Genomic DNA, 19,671 nt, shown 5'->3' with positions numbered 1-19,671 from the left:
GAAAAACAGTAAGAAAAGTTGCGACGCTCAGCGTCGCAGCTGTGAAATCGCGAGCGAATTCGCATCACGTGAATCGGGCTATTTCCATTTTCAATCTGACTGGAACATTTTACATAAGGTTAAAAATTGCTCGAGTAAGCCATTGATAGGAGAAGAAGTTTAAGTATGTCCTGGTGAGCAGTGCAGCTAAGAACGTACCACGCGTTTTTTAACTTCACTAGGGACCTTTAGCAAACCATTGCCGTACTCTGCGTACCGCACTACCGGAGCCTTTGAAGCATGCTTTTAAGCACGCGCCCAGGTGGTACCGTGACCGCGGGGCGCGTGCTTAAAAGCATGCTTCAAAGGCTCCGGTAGTGCGCGTACGCGCCGCACGGCAACGGTTTGCTAAAAGTCCCTATTGTCTCGTTAACAAAATGTGAATTAATTGTCGCGAAGACATTGCGTAACCTGCAACTATGCTACTTTCGGACATCGTTAAACAATGACCTACTTTGATCATCTCGAGGGAAATAGAAGTAAACGATGCAACTTGGGCGTTCAATGTTTAGGCATCAAAAAATCAATTTGTCTTCGAGATGTAACAACATTTGCTTACTCTGTACATGAGCCATTCAGCCTGGGCAGCACCACTACTACCCTGGGCTCTTTAACATGTATCACTTAGTATTGGTATACAGCCTCACGCCAGTATGATGCTCATTGAAATCTAAACGAGCAGGAAATTAGTGTTACCGTGGTGCACTTTCAAAGTTTGTGTGATTTATCTATCGAAATGACAGTTGCCACCTGCGTAGCTAATTAATAAATTCAGGCGTTCTCTGTGATCTATAGATCGATTACGTAATATAGTCAGCAATTAATATCGTTCGTTCTGTTCTATGTAACAGACGAGTAGCATCGCTTTTTATCAAAGGTTGACCACTGCAAGAAACCGTACGGCAAATCTCGTTTGTGTAAGAATCAAAGGGATTGCACCACGACGCTACACGTTTCACTTTTAGGTCGTACTTTTGGGTCGAGTAACCTACAAATTGCGACACGTGAACAAAAGCAAGCGAAATAATGTAAGTCACGTTTTTCAGTTTATTACATCACAAACGGCGCCCGCCTTTTTTTTTCTTTTTTTTTTTTCCAGAGCGAGGAATTTATTGTTTGGGACAAACTCCCCGATATGACACATCAACAGAGTCGACCGAGCTTGGACAAATTAGTCTGCAATTTCTGTGTGGGAGTCACGTTAGTTTGGACAGTCCTCACGCCCACCAGCGTCAAAAAGCTATGTCCGCCCTCCCCTTTTGTTAAAAATAAATAAATATATATATATATATATATATATATATATATATATATATATATATATATATATATATATATATATATATATACTGTTTTCTTTCTTTAGGCACCTGTTTTTTGTGACAATGATTTGAAAATAATGCCCATAGAAAGTTGAAAATGTGTCGCCAAGTCGTGAAGGCTTTTATTAGATCGCTTAGCGTGTCCGGTTTTTGTACGAAATTGCGCCGGGTCACAATGTCTCTTTACAGCATTTACGTTGCCACATTTAATATATAATATTTGCGCTTCATTTCTTATTACTTGAGTCAGATGCTCGCCACCAACAAAAAAAAACAATTAAAGTTGTAGGTTATATAATCGTCACCCGACGTCCAGAAATAGTTATCCAAACAACACAACGGATATTAAAGCTTTACCAATACTTTTAAAAATGCACACCCCGAAATCGTCTAAAGGGGCGATGCAACAATTTTCGTACTTTGCGCAAATACCGCTTTGAACGGATCCCTGACGTTAATGGCCTATGAAACACGCGTTCGTTTTAACCCCACGCAATAGAAGTGCCAGAAGAAAAATTTAAAAAAACGAGCAGCGTTCATTTCCTCAACTCGCAGCCAGAACAAGCGGCCACGTGATCTGGAGCCGATTATATGCCACCAATGTTGATCATAACCACACGCTGGGGTTGCCAAAGCACAGGACACGCGCTCAGTTCCAGACATTGTTGTGGCTCGGCTATTGTCGTCATTGCAGCGATTGGACACGGGCCACTACCCTAATGCTTCTCGAGTTAGCAATTATCACGAGCCCAAATCGAGTGCCCACGCAGTGCTTGGGTCCAACTCTATGAACCGCATTCAAATATCGTCATTGGGGTGTACTGCGACCTCCACGTTACGTCATCAAATTTTGCAAAGGAGAGATCGAACGAAAATGATTGCTTTTGTCCTTAAAATTACACCGCAACAAAGGAGTTTCTTGGCCATTGGCGTTGCGTACGAGTATCCTTGAGTCCCACTAGTGCCAGTAAGCTCGTGTAAAGTAAAAAACATTCTAATTGAATGTCGTTGCACAGCTCCTTTAAATACTAGCTACCGTACGTTTTCTGTGCCTATCGGCTAAACTGCCGTGGTCTTCGTTCTAAGCCACATCCAGGAGCAAACGCGTAAACTCTCTTAACTCTGGGACACTACAACTAGTGGTACTAAAAGTAGCACTACTATTTAGACATGTGAATTATTATAGACGTGTTATTTTTACTACTACTAAACTATTACTTCTACACCTACTACTACACTATTCGGTACTGGCCTTAAGACCTAGGCGGTCGTACAGGGCACCATCAATAAATGGGCGTCGCCGCCCCCCCCCCCCCCCCCCCGCCCTCTATTGAATTTGTTTTTATCTTTTTTGATTTTATTGCACACAGCGTCCGACACGAGGCTATGCGCCGAGAAACGAGGGAGAGGAGGAGACGAGAGTGCGCGGGGACGTCCGAAGGCTGAGCTCTGTTTGGAAGGATTAGCGGGTAGACGAACGCGCGTTCTCGTGAAGGGACCGAGCCCCGCTGAGCTCGGCCGTGCAGCCTCCCCGGAGTTTGCCCGTGTGGGCTCTGCGGCCGGCTGCTCCTTCTTACCGGCGGCCGGGACGATGCGTGCGCTGCGCCGCCGTAGAGAGGGCTTCTCTGGTGGCGTTCCTTGGAACTACACCGCACGAGAGTCAATGGGAGCCTCGTTCCTTGAAACTATGACGCGCGCCAGCCAATGGGAGCTTATCCATCAGGTCGCTGCAACAGACGACGGGCTTCGCTTCATTGGGACAGGGAAGTTTAGGTGCCGTCTGGCGCAGCTTCAAAAGCGAATGACGTCGGTTCGCTCCATGGGACCAGTTGATGCTTCCGCATTAAAGGGCAACTCCGCTTCATTTTTGATATTTAGAAAACTATGTAGCCCTCTTCAGTATCATATAGGAAGACCCCATGTCAAATATTACGATCTAATTCCGTCTATATATTTAATAAACTGGCCAGCGAACCTTCAAGCGAGCCAAGTCGCCGAAATCTGCCAACTCTAGCGTGCGGCGCGAGGAGCAATCATCAGCGCAGTCAATGCCACAGAGTTGGAGCGGCCAACTTAAACCACTACGTCAGAGGCATGCATACTTCATTCTCACGTTTTGCTTATTTTTACATTTCAGAGCGAAATTTAACGATGACGTCATGAGTTTCTCCTCCCGGTGTTGGCTGACCGGGCGTTCACGTGATCACCGCTGCCCTGCGCGCTTATCAATCTGTTTCTCCGTTCCCCTTCTCCACTTTCGTCTTCTCCCCTTCCCCCTCTCCCCCGGGCCATCACCGTCCACGCCATGCGAAGCGACCTGCCCGCGTCCAAAAAAAAAAGGACCTGCCCGCGTCGCGTGTCCTGTTTCTCGCTCCCTCCCGAACGTCACAAGACCACGTGGTTCGACGTGAGGTGCCCATGACTGTGACGACCCGAGACCAATGCTGCCTGACGCAACCGAAGTTTCGGTTTCGGTATCTGCTGATGTTTAAATTAGGATTACACAAATATTATTCCACATTTCGCGAATCCGGAGACGTAGAGTTGTTGAGTATTACTTTGTGAATGTGAATCACATGGAAGCCTAAATTTTCCGAAATTGAGCGGAGTTGCCCTTTAAAAAGGGAGGAGGGGAATTTACGTTGCGCTCGGAGTTTCTTCAGGGCGCTTGATGGTGTAAGGCCGGCCCTGACACTATTGGTACTACAATTACTGATAGTGTCCAAGATTTAGGGCAGCTCCCACGTCCGGAACTATTATTCGCTAACGCTATACTTAATTCTAGAAGAGGCGGCGACACCAAGCGGAAAAGACGTGAAAGAAACAAGCGGGGAGCTTCCGCTTATTCAGCTGTGCTGCGAAAACTTCCGCCACCTGGCGCCCAAAATGTGTAAAAACAAAAACTAAAAAAAAGGGGAAAGGGGGGGTTGGGGTTGCCGTTTGGAGTTGCGATGTGACACGTATTTATATTCTAAGAATTTAGTTGCGTCTGTTTTCCCGGAAAGCACTGGGGAGAACCAATCACTGCAATCTACGAAAAAAAACTCGCCGAATGCAGAGGCTAAAAATATGTTTAAACGTAAAAAAAAAAAGTGAAAGCCGTTTACAACTCCCTGTAACGCCGAATTGGAGCGCAGCTCTTGAAGAGGAGGGGGGAAGGGTACTGAGGGGAGGTAGACACCTCCTCCTCCTCCATCTTCTCCTCCTTCTCCTCCCCTCATTCTTGAATATGCTCCGGGGGAGGGGTCACGTGACCTCGGGGGGAGGGGGGTCACGTGACTTGGGGAGTCACGTGACCTTGGGGGTCACGTGACCTCTGGGGGTTACGTGACCTTGGGGTCACGTGACCTTGAATGACCTTGGTGGGTCACGTGACCTTGGGGAGGCCACATGACCTCGCGGTTACGCCGGTGGCGACGCCGACGCCGCTCAAACCGGAAACGGGCGCCTAGGAGCTGCGCTCTGAAAAGAAACACTTTGCGTTGTGACATTAAGCATTATGTTTGACGTGCTTACGTCATGGCTAGTGCCACTGCGCAGGCTATCTTTTTAGGCCTCAAACTATTTCAGCCCTTCAGCTGTAGACTGCTGCAATTAACTCTCTCAATTGTGCTTCGAGGAAAAGCAGACGAACTTGATGTCATACGCTGCAGTCAGACCGTTCATCAGACTTGTACGTAATCCGTTACAAGTAACGAAATTACTTGTAATCCCTTACATTTATCGGTAGTTTAGTAACGGAATAGTTACATATTTTCAAGAGTAATTTTAAAGTAATTCCCTTACATTTTTTACGTAATGAATTCCTTGTAATCCGTTACATTTTTTTCAGGACCAGCCCCCCCCCCCCCTTTCTAGGGAAAAGATCGTTTTTATTTTGGTAAATTTGAGCGCAGTGACACTGTCATGCGAACTGACCAGCGTAAAGGGAGGCTTGGCACTCCAGTTCCGCAAAGTCTTTTTTTTTTCTTTTTGCAACACCAAGCCCCTGAATCTATTTTTTTTTTTTCACCCTAACAAAACGGTCAAAAGATCCAAAGAAACATTTCCAAAACAAAAAAGAAAGAAAGGCGGGGGGGGGGGGGGGGGCAAGGTATGTCCGCTTTTTTTAGTCTCTGTTTTTTTGTTTACGATCGAAGATGGGGAGAGGAGGACAGCTAGTGATTGTGTGCCTCTTCGGGATCTTGAGGCGGAAAGTGCACAGACAAGAAGTAACAATAGCGAATTGTAGTAGACCGTTCCCGCAGCCCGCTAAGCACCCGGATAGCGCTCCGTAATCCGCCACCACACCTTGAACTATGCAGACAAGGCTGGCTAATGTCCTTCTCTATTATAGTGACTACGACCATTTTCATAATGTCACAACACGAGACAACGCTCCGTCTACCCAAAAATTCATTAAAGAGATGCGATAGTCTGTGAAGGTGTTATTGCCACAACCATCCTCGTTCGTTGCTGCACACTTATCTTCTCTTAACGTGATGTATTTTTCCTGCTCTTTTCACCTTATTTGACCCTGTTTTAAAAGCTAATTACTTTTTTGTAGTCCAACTTCTAGGGTTGGCCCACTTTATTTGTGAACTCCAGCCAGGTTATCTGCATCTCAGACACCCTTTTCGCGAGCACTTCGAAAACGGTAATAATCTTCCTTTTTTTCTTCTTCCTATTTTTACCCCAGCAGGACGCATCTTATCTCAAGCAGATATTTTTGCAAATAAAACATAATGGTGGCTGACGTAGATTTGATATTCTGGGCTAGAGGAGCGAGTGAAACTCGTGAGTGGGGCCATAGTGTGTCTCTATATTAGTCTACCTTTCACTGCCCGTAGCATCAGCGGACGTCTATCTGGAGAACACCGGAGTAAACTGCAGTCGGCCCGTGCTCCGTGCGTTTTTGAACGGCACCAAGAATGGTGCATACAGCAAACGTGCGTTTACATTTCTTTGTTAAAAAAAAAACGTTCTAATTAATTGTTGTTATGAGTGTCCGGGTGATTTTTTTTCTCGATTATTTATTTTTATATATTGGGAACTCTTATTCACCAACGTCTCAAACGAGGCTCGACCTGTTCATAACCAAAGAAAGACGAATATCGAGCCAAACCTTATTTATTATTTAATTATCACATTACTGTTACCAACTCTACTAAAACTCTCGAATATCAGGCAACGGCTGCAAGGACGAAGCTTCGCTCTATCTTCAAGGTAAATAGTACTTCCGTTGCTTCGCTGAAAAAGCTCAATGCAGAGCATGAAACATTCGTGAGGGACAACATGGCACTCCCATGCAGTGCCTCAGTTCAAAGGGTGTTCAGCGTAGCAGTCGACATCTTCAGTAAGAAATGACGCAAAATGTCTGACGAGACATTCGTGAGCCAGCTGTTGCTCAAAATACTCAAGGTCAATAAATGGAGCAGGTGGCAGCAATAAGAACTTAAATAACCCCATTCCCTTTGTTTCTTAATTAAGGACAATAATGTTGAAAGTAACGCCACGAAAGTAACGGATTACTTTTGGGGGTAACGGTCACCTACTTTTATGAGGGGGTAATTGTAATTGTAAAAAATTACAATTTAGCCTTGAGTAATTGTAAATGTAATTCCTCACTATTTTTCAGTAACGTGTACAAGTCTGCCGTTCATACATCACAACGCGGAGTTTCTCTGCAAACATGATGACAGAATTATCTGCGTACAGGCCTCAAGCATGTCCCAAGCAAGTTTGCTTATACATATCTATGCCTCGAACGTGTCTACAGACAGTGTTTGTCTGTGCAGTGTTACAGGACCGCCACACAAGAAACAAATTTGCCTCAGACGGTGTCTGCCGCACGCACGTAGCCAAGGGGGGGGGGGGGGGGGGGGGGGTGCATAGGGCCCGGGCCGCCCCGAAATCTTCCTTCCTAGGCACCGTGGTTTACCAAAATGGGTTTACCATCACTTCGAGAAAACCGGCCCTGGTCTGCAGACTGTCTTTTGCACGATGTAGGACCAGCCTGACTGCAATCTTAGAGTGACGGAGTGCCTGCACATGAACGTTTGTTTTAACGATGCCCTTCGCTCGCGCAGTGCTGCCCGAGAGAGGTCCGGTGATCGAAGGCGTTCACGCTCGTTACCAGTTGGGCGACATCCTCAACGCCACCTGCAGGTCGAGGCCTTCGAAGCCCGCGCCTTTCCTGGACTGGTTCATCAACGGAAAACCCGTGAGTGCGCTGCTAGGAAGGTTGTCGTACCTCTCAACCTTGCTCCAGCCGTAGTCACTCTGCTTAATACATCATACACAAAAGACAGACTGCGAACATTGTATGGGAAGTATTTCTTTCTTGTGTGGGCAGCCCCGTCACATTGGTTCTAAAAAATATTGTCTGCGGGCATGTTCAGAGCACACACATATGTATGAAGCACACATGCTTTGCAAACATGCCCGAGGCGAGTCCGCAGATGATTTGATCTTCGTGTCTCCATCGAATACCTTGTCTTTTGTAGGGTGTACGGACAGCGTGACTGCTGCTTAATACAACGCATATAGGTTTGATTCTTTTTTCGCGTTTAGATGCTTTCGTAATAAGACAAACAACCTAAAGCACATACAACCACACATAGGCTACAAACACTGTTGGGCATATGAGGAGCACATATCGACTAATATCTATCGCTGCGACCCGGAGGATTTACCTGCTTCCGTATTTCTGTTTTCTAAATAACTAAAAGCAAGGTTGTTGTTGTTTTCTTGCTTATAATAACTTTTATGAACAAAATTGCTGTTCAGTGTCACGAACAACGTTAAACAGACGGGCGCCGACGCATTAAGCTACTGAAATCAGTTGGTTTGACTTGAGGCGTTACGTGGAAGCACTTAAGCTCTCTGTTATGGCTACATCGAAAACAGCATTTCCAGTGAGACATTGTTTGAATGGTGTTCTTGATAACCTTGAGGGATGTAAACTCTGTGCGACGAAGAATTGAGGGAGAGGAGGAGTCAAGAGAGTGCGGGGTACTCAGAACGCCGAGCTCTGGTTGGAATGATTTGTGAGTAGACCTAAAGCTAGCTGCCTTTGTCTCCACTGCAGTCGTCAAACGCATTAGATTGCCAAACGCCGGCTTTCGACGGTCGCCTTAGAACCCGTCCGAACAGTGAGTACAAGAGACAAAGCCAGCTAAATTTACATCTACCCACAAATCGTTCGAGTCAAAGCTCGGCGTTCTGACGTCCACGCGCGCTCTCGTCTCTCCTCATCTCCCTCGGTCTCTCGTCGCATAAAAACTGTTTCCATGTTTACAAAAATGTAGCAAGAGCTGCTGTGCTTCTAACCAGAGTCCTTCGATAAGCTGCTGGTCACGAAACGTCTCCGTAACGCTATGGAAGAGCTCGGTACGTGACCACGGGCGGCGACGGCGTCGACAAGGGGGCTACGAGCCTGCAATGTAGACAGCACCGTTGGGAATTTGGCAACCGGAAAATGTATAGGAATTTCGAACGTCGTCTGAATGAACCACCCATAGATGACGGTGACAGGTCGTCGCATCGAGAGTGCTTCTCGTTACCGTAATCGTCTTCTGCTTTGTACGCTCAGTCAACTGCTCACACTTCCATGTCTCCAACAATGTTTAAAATTATATCGATTTCATTCCTCGTTATTTTCTCGAAGTGACCTTTGAATACCCCCATCACCGTAAAATTTCATCACCGTGAGTAGCAGCATCATCACGTTTAGGCACTGCGAAACAGGAGGCTCGATTGTCTAGTACTTTTTCGCCTGTGAAAGCCTTGTTTTGTTTAAAAACAACTAACAAATCAGGCTTATTTCGAAGTTTTTTTTTGTTTTGTTTTTGTCAGTGATTAATAAAGCATGACCGGTCCTTGCACACAGTAAACAACTACGGGAATTACAAAATTTTGATGAACCAAAAAAAATGTTTTAATTACTTCTAATCGCGAATTTCAAAGGGCCAACTCAGAGATGAATGACCAAACGAAAACGCCCCTTCGAGGACGGTGACGCCCTAGCGGTGGCTCTTGACCCGGTACCGGTTTCGTTGCCAGTAAGCAGCGTATTGAGGGACTTTGCTAAATCTTTTCATTCAATTTTAGTCAATGGCCCGTAACTTTCGCATGCGGCCATCTCAGCAGGACTTGTCCCCGTCGAAGTTTCGCCATTCTGCAATGCGAAATTTACTTTATGTTTCAGCAATATAAACCTTGAACGTTATCATTGGCTGACCTCATATCACAAAAGGCGAGCATTAATCGCCGAAAATTAACATTAAGATATTGACTTTATGCAACTTGCAATAAGAACAGCTCCTGACGCCAGTTGTTCCCACTTTCGTATCCAGGTAGCAGAAAAAATAAAAAAGCTTCTATCTTTTTCCTTTTTTAAAATTCCATTTTAGTTTTAAAAAGGTCTAGGAGTTCACTTTCCCGCAGAACACGGAGTAAGCCAATCAAAGCGAACTGTAGAAAGATCTCAGCGAATAAGAAAACTCAGAATACGATTAAACCTCAAACTGCAATGTTCGTCGGGACGATGGGCAAGTCAAACGTTAGGCTTAGTGTCCATGCGCATATCATTGTTTTTTTTTTCTTTCTTTTTTTTAATCGCAATCTTAGCTTTGTCATTAGTTAGGCTCCTTATATCGCTCGCTGTAATGGCTATCTTCGTGTTTTGCTAGAAAATGCGGTCACAGACTGTTTTATTTCTTTTTATTGTATTGATCTTTTTTAATTTGTTGGCAGTCCAAGCGTGTCTTGCTCTTTTTTTTCTATTCTTGTTTTCTCGATGACGTTTGGTCATTGTGATTGACAACAAAGAGAAGTGTTCGTGCACGATAATCAAACCGAGGTACACATTACATCAACGACTATACTTTTCGACTGGCATTGTCGGATACATGTACGTAGCCTGCACCGGCAGGGAAACAAAAAAGAAAGAGGATATATGTCTGCGTCGCTTGTTCATAATGCAGGACTGGCGTCCCGGGACTCGATATGAATGTTTGAGCGACCGCTTTGTCGACCGTGATGTAAGAACTACTCCGATGCACTACGGCGTCCTTTGCCTGTCACGGAACCCGTCCACGATAGGCGTGGTAATTCTTTTTTTTTTTATGCCACAATTTCTTCTTTTTTTTTAGAGCGCAGCTCTTAGGCGCTCGTTCCCGTGTTTGCGGCGTCGGCGTCGCCGCAAAACACGGGAACGAGCGCCTAAGAAGAGGGTACGCAGGAGGAGGAGGGGAGAGTACGAAGGAGGGAAGAGGGGAGGGTACGGAGGAGGAGTAGGGGAGAATACGAAAGAGGAGGGAAAGATATGGAGGAGGAGGAGGGTACAAAGGAGGAGGTGGACACGGATGAGGAGGAGTGTGTAGAAAGGAGGTTCCGTGATCACGTGAAGTTCCGTGATCACGTAACCACGTAAGGTTACGTGGTTACGTGATCACGCGACCAGATAACGTGATCAAGGTTACGTGTTTACGTGAAAAAAGTCAAATTTGGGGGTTTTACGTGCCAAACCAACGACGGGCATCTGGCACGCCCCAGCGGAGGACTGAGGATTAATTTCGACCACCTGGAGATCTTTTGACGTGCAACCGAAAGCTCGGTTACACGGTGCCTTCTCCGCAATAAGCCTCCGTCAGATTGCGGGCACCTCGGCCGGGATTCGAACCCGCCACATGGGGATCCGTAGGCCGACGTGGTTACGTGATCGTAACAACGTAAAGTAACGTGCAGAAAGACGGTTACGTGATCACGTGAAGTTACCTGATCACGTAGGGTTACGTGATCACATCGCCTTACGCAATCACGCGAAGTCTATATTTGTACACATATATATATTGTCACGAATGAAGGCGGCAAGAGGATGAACAGTGAACTGAAAATAAAGGTTTAATTGGCGAACTTGTGCCAAACAAAATAAAGAACTTGCGTCGAGACAGCCAGAAAGGCGGGCGGCGATTTGGCGGCGTAACAGCAAGCGAGAGAGAGACTGACTCGACGAAGTCCCGCGCAGCTCCTTATCTAGTGTCCTTCACTACACTTAGTTTCCCCTTACGTCCGGACGCAGCGGACGCTACGAGTTATCCCAGCCAATCTCGCTCTGTGGACGTAGCCGCTTTCCGCGCGTCGCTGTGGCCCCTCTCCAAGGTCACGTGACACTCACACGGCCTTGGATTGGCTCCAATGACTCGCAGCATCCGCTGCGCTCGGACGTAAGGTGATACGGAATATATCTCGAAAATTCGGCGAAGAAGGTTGGAGCATCCCGCACTCGGGCCGAGAATGAACAGGCACTTTCTAGAACAAAAAAGTAGGACGAAATGACAAAAGTTACGTCCCGAACAAGAATAAACGCAAATCTTCTAGAAGTCCATGACCGACCGTTTCTTTCTCAGCCCTGCGGATGGCAATATGTCCTTCTCAAGTTGTTTAACACGGTATATCGCAAAATCTAAATACCTCAAGAGCTGCGCTCTAATTTCGCATTACAGAAATTTGTAATCGTCTTTCATTTTTTGCATTCGTTTTTCAGACTTTTTTTGTTTTTTGTCTTACGTAGTAAGCGTCTCTCAGATATCGTTTTCAACTGATTATTCTACGAGGTCGAGGACTGACGGTTGACACGCACTCCGTTTCACTTGAAGTCCGACCGTAGCCGAAGCTACGAACTGCTGAGGCCGATCAAGTAGCGACAAAAGGTCATCGTCGCGGCACCCATCCGTCTTTATGCGTTGTCTATCACCGGCTAGACCAATCACGCTTAGTGAATGCGCCGAGATTCTGCGCTTTCCGACGGCAAACCCGCAGAGACAACGAGCGCCGTGACTTTGCACATTTGACGCTGCCCGATTGGCTCCGTCGAATCGAAGAGTCCGCAGCAGTTGCATTTGGAGTCAAACAGAAGCTTCGTTCGATTTACTGGCACCTCCTGCACCGGTGCAGGAAAGTGTAGGTATCTGCGTTGAGATACGACCGTAAGTACACCGCCCTACACTTTTCTGCACCGTTGCGAAATGTGCAGGTAAATTAAACGAAGCTATATATAGTATGTCCCCGGGACAATGAAGTTTGGTTCGACAGGTGGCGCCATCTTATGCGGGATTTTCGAAACTCTGAGGCGGCCCGCGCGGCCGCAACCATTGGACCCGATCTGAAGTTCGACGTCCGAGCGTTCTGTCCAACTCGAACGCAGAGCTCGCGTCCAATCGTTCGGTGGTTACGCCTTCCCAACGTTGCCTATTTTTGCTACCGGCCACGCTGACTAGCAGCCGACCGAGGCGCCTCCTGTTCACTGCACCGGGGCCATGGTAGTTTCAGTCACGTCGTCGCTATCTCGGAAGCGGGTCCTTGGTGAATGCGCCGATTGCGGGCTGCAGAGGTGGGATCGGCGTGACTGTAACCACTGCGTCACTCTTCTAAGCGTCATTAAGGCGAAACTTGGAAAACGTTTTCTGCGCCCAATTTTCAATAAAAAAACGCGATATTGTTAGATCAATTCATAAAAAAATTTGTTTATTTTCGCAAATGTTGTTTTAATTAGTCTAGAGTTTAATAGTGATTACCGTCGTTATTGCGATTGCCATATGACCCATCAAACAATCAATAAAAAGTTAATAAACATTTTTTTTAATTATTAGCCTAGTGATTCTGACGGTTATCCTGCCATATAATTTCCACCGATCCGCATAAGCATACAATGAAGACGGCAGAGAAGCAAATGTCACCTCCTTATTGTTTTAGTAAAATTTTTATTATTATTACCCCTAAAAGAAGATAACCCTATATACTGCAGTATCTGCCGCATATTTTGAATACCATCACCGAAAGCCGACGGGACCTAATTTAAGTTACCTAAATTTCCGATCCGTGCGTTCAAAAAGTCAACACACTTAACGTGATTTTTTTTTTTCATCCAATAAACGAGGCAAGAAAACCCTGATCCTGCAGACAAACACCGGGAGAAAGCAGAATATGTGAATCGCAGATTTCCGCCTCGCAAAAATAGACGCCACGTGACGGGACTTGAGGTAACATGATGCAGTTACGCACTTTAATGTCCCCGCTAAATTGAGTGGGAAAATTGACGTCGCGAAACTTCAGGTTACGTGCCAATAAGTATCCCGCTAAATCAAGCGGGAAAATTGACGTGACTGTCCTTTGTGACGGTTTTCTCTTAGAATTCGGCTAATAAAACACGTTATATGTAAAAAAAAAAAAAAAAAAACGCCATCAAGACACAGGGTTCGTGCGCGTTCTGTGACTACCAAAGTATATTGCTTTCTTTTCGACAGTTTCTGAAACCACGATCTAGCGTCAGCATTTTTGTTCGCTGAAAAGGATAATTATGTAAACAGTGCGTTTTCTTAACTCTATAGCCTCTGAAACTTAGCCAATTTCTTAACCGAAAATTGAGTAACAATAGAAACTTTAATGCACAGACGTTTCGGAAAGAGTCTTTGCTTTCTCAATGTTTACGCACTGAGAAAAGAAAAGACTATTTCCGAAACGTCTGTGTATTAAAATTTCTATAAATATCTTGATAAAAGATATTTGCAAGTACATCAAATTTCTCAAACATGCTAACTGAGCACGGATGTGGTACATGTCTTACGTGGGGTGCAACAACGCGGACACCTTCCTCAGTGGAACGCTTACGGGCTAAACAAAAATGAAAAAGATGGAAACTTTAGTTTGAAGATAGGCGCCGAAGAAACAAGGACAAGAAGAGACTTAAACACTGGCGCTCTTCTTGTCCTTGTGTTTTCGGCGCCTATCTTCGATCATGAACCAACTGGCCCAAATTGCCATCTTGAAACTTTAGTTATGGTATTTTGAGCTCTGGCACTAACTTAGTGGCCATACTTGCAACTAAACAAAAAGAGGCGATATGGGTTAGTCTGTTAGCTAATTAAAATATTTTAATTGCTTTTTCCATATTTTCATTTGTTGGGGCATAATGTAATTGGAGGAAACACGTTTAGCCTTACGATATACCATCCGTAACGTAAACAATTGATACACAAATTCCTAGTGGGTGCTACGGGGCAACAAAATGTCAACCTCGAGCACGGCTCTAACCCAACATTAACGGACAAAGCGCGCCCGTCACGTCCCTCCCTCCTTCCTGTGCATGCGTTGCAAACCCCACTTCCGCGCCGGCGTCACGGTGCCTGCAGAGAGTTTTGTGTAGGACCAGTGTGTTGCAGGGCCGCCCCACGAAAAAAGATAATACGTATCAAGGCAGTGTTTGAAGACTGTAGAGCGAGTGTACGCACGACGAAGTCCTCCTCGTACGTCCTCGTTCCGCAGGCGCCCCCTCACCAGGTGTCCCGACAGGGGCCGTACCGGCGGGCCAACGCGCTGCAGGCGTCGGTGTCCACGCTGCGCTTCCAGATCACGGCCCGCCACCTGGCCCAGGGCTCCCTGAGGCTCCAGTGCGCCTCGTCCATCAACAAGAACCACTCGCGGAGCAGCCAGGAGCTGCTCATCGGCACCCAGAGGCATCCAACCACCGAGAAGAGTACGTGCGTCTTTGTATATGCGCGATGCCCGAACCTCGACGCAATGCGTCGTCGCCGCGCTCGATGTCTTCGTGAGTTTTCTATCGTGATCTAATCACGCACTTCAACAAAAAAAATTGACTGCATGTTCGATCATTCTGACCAACGTGTTTAAATGCCGTTGCTTTATTGTTGGCAAAAAGTGTTCTTAAAAATAAAATGCTATTTAAATATATTTTTCTAATGTTCCTCGAGTCGTTCAATCTTAGGATTGTTAATGTGGTGATGATGCAAATTTACCGCACGCAAACAGAGTGTGGCCATCATTGGCGGCACTACAATTGCGGTCGTGGTTGTTCTCGCTGTTTCTGTTTTTCTTGGCGGTGTTGTCGCTGTCTTCTAATTTGGACGTTATACCGATCAACAGCCCGCGTAACGAGAAGTGCGCTACAAAGTTCATGCAACGTAGTTCGGGAACGCCTCGCATGAAGACGCAATTGATGGGGGTGCCGTGGTCGGGATTGTGGCGCTGCTCACGATGCATGTAATCCGAACGATTCACGCACGAACTCGATAAACCACGGATTGCGTTGCGCGTTCACGCTAACATATCCGGCGACGACAATGGGCGTCGTGTCACAGTCGGTCGCTTCCGTGCATCAGCGAACACTTTCACCAGCGGCGTAGAACTGACGAAGCACTCGGAGAGGAAACGTTTCAAGTTCAATTTGGTTGTGTTTGGCGATACGTAGGCGACGGTGACGACCGTGCATACGCTGCAAATGGTCTTTCAGAGGGCGCAGGCGTCGCCGCAATCGCGGTAAGGGGGTGGTGTTGGCAGCGGCGGCGCTGGTACCGGCAACGACTTCTCCCTCCGACTACTTGTGGAGCTGCGTGAGGCCCCTTTTGTCACACGCGGATCTCGCTGAATTTTCTGGGTCACCAAGAGGGGGAAGCGCGCTTTCCTGCCCCGTCCCACTCCTCCTCGTTCCGCGCGCTCATTCTACACCACCTGTCTCTGATCCTGTCTTTCTTGATCTTTCCACCCCTCTTTGCTCCGCGCGCTTTCTCACACCACTTGCTTCTGCTCCTCCCGTTCCTGCGTGCTTGGCCTGTAGCCCAGTCAGCAGCGCACTCGGCTTTCAGCTGGCATCAGTTGGCGACCGACCTACGCATTTCGCACTATAAGGCTACCGCTTTAAGAGCAGAGGATCGCTGCGCACTCGCTGGTATAGTCGGCAAGCGCACAAAAACGACGCGCGCCGTGACGATGCACTTTTGGTGATGTCCGTCCGGTGACGTCACATCTGTAGAATGTTAAGTCCCTCAGTGAAAAGCGGATTGAAGAAAGACGGCAGTGTGTGAAAGAAGGGGAAGCGTCGTTTCGTCCGAACGGTGTTCTTCAGTGCAAAATCTGGAGGTGAAACTGGAGCGTCAAGACTAATTCACACACTTGCGACTGCTTACGACCGTTGTGCGCAATGAAGCCTTGTGATCTCTTGCTACGAGAGAATGCGCTGGTGCGCTGGTGCCAGCTATGAGGTATTTCAAAATAAAAAATAAATAAAAATAATGACCAATGCGCGAAGAAAAGGAAGTATACAAAAATGCGAACTGTTCCACGGCTAACCGATAAATGGTGCCAGTGTGTGTTTTCGTCGCAAGAAATCCCGACAGCTTTTAAGGCCGTAAAAAAGAGAAGCAGACCGCAGCTAACGCCACGATCCGATACAGCACCAAAAGTGTATTGCCATGGCGTTCGCCGTTTTTGTGCGTTTGGTATCATTGACTGAATCAATCACGCGCAGTAAATGCTGCGTGATCCTGGACTTTTGTGTGTGTGTGTGCGATTGGTTTAGCCGGTGATACCAAACGATTACTCCATCTGTTGCGTGCATCGTGGTTTGGTAGCTCAGCCCCCACTGAATGTATGGCGCTGTGAGGCCCGTGCACGCATACAGCGTAGCGGCGGTAATTCAGCGCTGATACAGCGTGGCATCGGTATTGCTTGAATTCATGACAGCGCTGCATGAGTGCAGTGTTTATATACCAACATACTGTTTACAAACGAGCCCGCTTTGCCCACACCAGGTGTGGGCACTGCGCACGCGCAGAAACCAGATTCAAAACGAGTGAAGCGTCTGCGCATGCACGGCGCCGACAGCAGCGCCACCGCAGCGGCATGACGTCAGCGGGTTGAGTCGGTCTATAGTATTGCTTCAGCGCTAAGATAGCGCTCCGTTGTATGAGTGCGCCGATCTTTAGTCCGTAAATAGGTGTTGGTGACGTGTAAGTATAACGGCGAGCTTATTGTAGACGAGGGGAAAAAAACAATTGCTCGCGTGGCATTTCCACATCTTGACGCTGGGCTAATGACGTCTGTTGTTTTTTGTAGGCTACGAAGAGGAGAACGCCCCGAGCGTGAGCGGAATGAAGTCGTACTACTCGGTCGGCGAGCCCGTGGACCTCAACTGCAGTGCCGTCATGACCACGGACGAGATCGAACTCGAGTGGTTCATCAACGATGACGAGGTGCCTCATACGCCTTCCCATCTTGAAAACAAACGTGATCCTTGAAGGAACTAACTCAGCTAAAATTCACGTGTTTCGAAGCTATGAGTGTTAGGTGTTCGTTTGTTTTTTTCTGATTTATTTTCTTACAGCGACAGCTATTAGTAGCCCATTGCCTGCTTTGTCCACGGCGGGACCGTAAACGCCGTCGGTTTCCCGCTACATTTAGCAGAAAAATTTATGTCACGTGACGTATTCACCAATTTAGGTTCCCCTCTAAATTTAGCGAAAAACTGACGTCACGAAGCCTATGCACCAATTCAGTTATCCCGCGTAAGTTTGGCGGGAAAATTGATGTCACCTGACCTGACGCCACGGGACCTACACGCAAATTCAGGTTCTCCGCTGAAAAAATCGACGTAACGTGACCTCTGCACTTATTCAGTTTCCCCGCTGAATTTGGCAGAAAAACACATCACGACCTTAAAATCACTCACTCATCAACAACGTATCGAGGCTCAATCAACGCAACGTCATTTCCATATCAAATCACCGTGTAACGCGCGATTGGCGCAATGTCAATCGATCGTCATTGTCATATCTTCGAATAAGCAGCACAGCTGTCGCCGTCTAAACGCATTACGTCGTGTGATCGTCGCGCAATTTTTTAAGTTCGCTAATTCTTATACTTACCAGCTTCGCAGCCAAAGTTTGTCTGGGGCTGGTTCACACTGCACCATTTTCTTACGTTACGTATAAGTCACCAAAACATCTCTGTCTCGAACGTCACGTGCCAGGCAATCTTCTTGAACTGGCTGTCACGCTTAAGATGAAGCGCAGATGTCCCAGTGACCTGTACGTCACCTTTCGTGACGTGACGCAAGAAACGGGGCGGTGTGAACCAGCCTTTGTTTTATTCAGCCTCAACTATGTTCTGATACATTATCGAGGCCAGTGTGGCTTTCACAAGGTTGCCGTCCCCCACTGTTGCGAGAGCACTTGCGCGTAACTTCTTGGATTCGCTCATGCTCGCGTAAGTGGCTTTGACAGCGTTTGATCAACGCGGAAGCTGCGATGTAGCTTTGACAACGTAGTATAAAATTGTACGCGCCATGTATAAATATGTGTACTTTATTGCAGAATATCTGGACTTCATGATCTGAATGATAGACGTGTCTCAGACTGACACCGATTCCACAACCTATGTCAAGTCGGAAGTGTGACACTGTATGGCGAAGCCATTGTCCGACATAGCTAATCTTAACCAAAGTCCCGCACCTAGATGTAGCGTTCGCCAAGTAACAAAACGATACAAAATATCTTATAAATGCAATCGATTATCACAAAGTAACCTAATTAACATTGGTGTAAATACTGGAGGTTCATACTTTGCCTCTTTCCATGGTCAAACCGCAATTGCTAGAACCGCGAGGTTCTTGCGGTTGGTCGCACTTCGGCTGCATTATCTCTCGCGCCGCGGGAGCAGGGGTCAAAGATGTCCACTTGCCTTTGTAGCCATTACGATTAGTCTATATTAAGACGCGATATGTCCTATATTTGGTTGAAGCGGAACTCCACTAATCTAATCATGGTCGCTTGCCTCAATATTATGCCCAGAAGAATTTTGATCGTTATTGAGCCGATTTCGATCAATCTTTTGTTTGGATAAAAAAGGCCGAACTAGACCTTAAAGCCGGGTCACACTGCTCATAGGCCATACAAAAGACAGTCTGCAAACACGTGTAACAGCAATATCCGTGGTTCGAATGCCGCGTGTTAAGTTTTCTCCTTGAACTCATTGCCATGCGGCATTCGAAGCACGGATCTGTGACTCGCGTTCGAATCTGTACGCAGACTGTCTTTTGTAATATTAACAGCAGCATGATCCCGGATTAAATGTGATGTCGAAAATATGCTTTCGCAAACACATTCAAGTTTTGATCTTCGCCCTTCTTTTTTTTTTTTTTTTTTTTATTCAAACGGAGCGTTTGTAACAGAAACATTGAAAAAATTGTGCCAGAGACATGCAGGTGTTTACTGTTTGAACAGTAGTACTTGTTCTCAACTGATTACAAAAAAGTTTGACGCGCGAAATAAATGCCGTGGAAGCTCGTTCCGGCACTCCGCCAGCAGCACGAAAAAAAAAATACGTGACACGCTTCGTTTTTTAAACGGTCTGCTCATCCTGCGAAGCTGCCTACCGTGACGTCACTTCACTAGGGAAAACATGCAGACCTTTTAACGTTGGTGTTGGCATCGCCGTCATTTGCTGTTCCTCTCAATACCTAGCCTCAATTTAGAAT

The 19,671-nt window shown here is 46.7% G+C and overlaps 1 protein-coding gene across 2 annotated transcripts in view; it reads left to right on the top strand.

The window, feature by feature from the left end:
• LOC115333216 overlaps nt 1-19,671 on the top strand; it is a 224,461-nt gene that overhangs the window by 195,355 nt on the left and 9,435 nt on the right. For both annotated transcript variants that reach the window (XR_005715861.3, XM_029995860.3), the window contains exons 4-6: nt 7,430-7,563; nt 14,667-14,877; nt 17,253-17,389. Coding sequence is in view for 1 of the 2 variants with exons in the window: in XM_029995860.3 (XP_029851720.2) it covers nt 7,430-7,563; nt 14,667-14,877; nt 17,253-17,389 (482 nt within the window). In the remaining variant the exon portion in view is untranslated. The remainder of the gene's footprint in view (nt 1-7,429; nt 7,564-14,666; nt 14,878-17,252; nt 17,390-19,671) is intronic.

This window comes from Ixodes scapularis, unplaced genomic scaffold (assembly GCF_016920785.2).
Source record: "Ixodes scapularis isolate PalLabHiFi unplaced genomic scaffold, ASM1692078v2 PGA_scaffold5__190_contigs__length_132052651, whole genome shotgun sequence".
In the NCBI taxonomy this organism is placed as follows: domain Eukaryota; kingdom Metazoa; phylum Arthropoda; class Arachnida; order Ixodida; family Ixodidae; genus Ixodes; species Ixodes scapularis.
The sequence above is the reverse complement of the archived record's forward strand: the minus strand, read 5'-3'. Positions and strand labels throughout refer to the sequence as shown.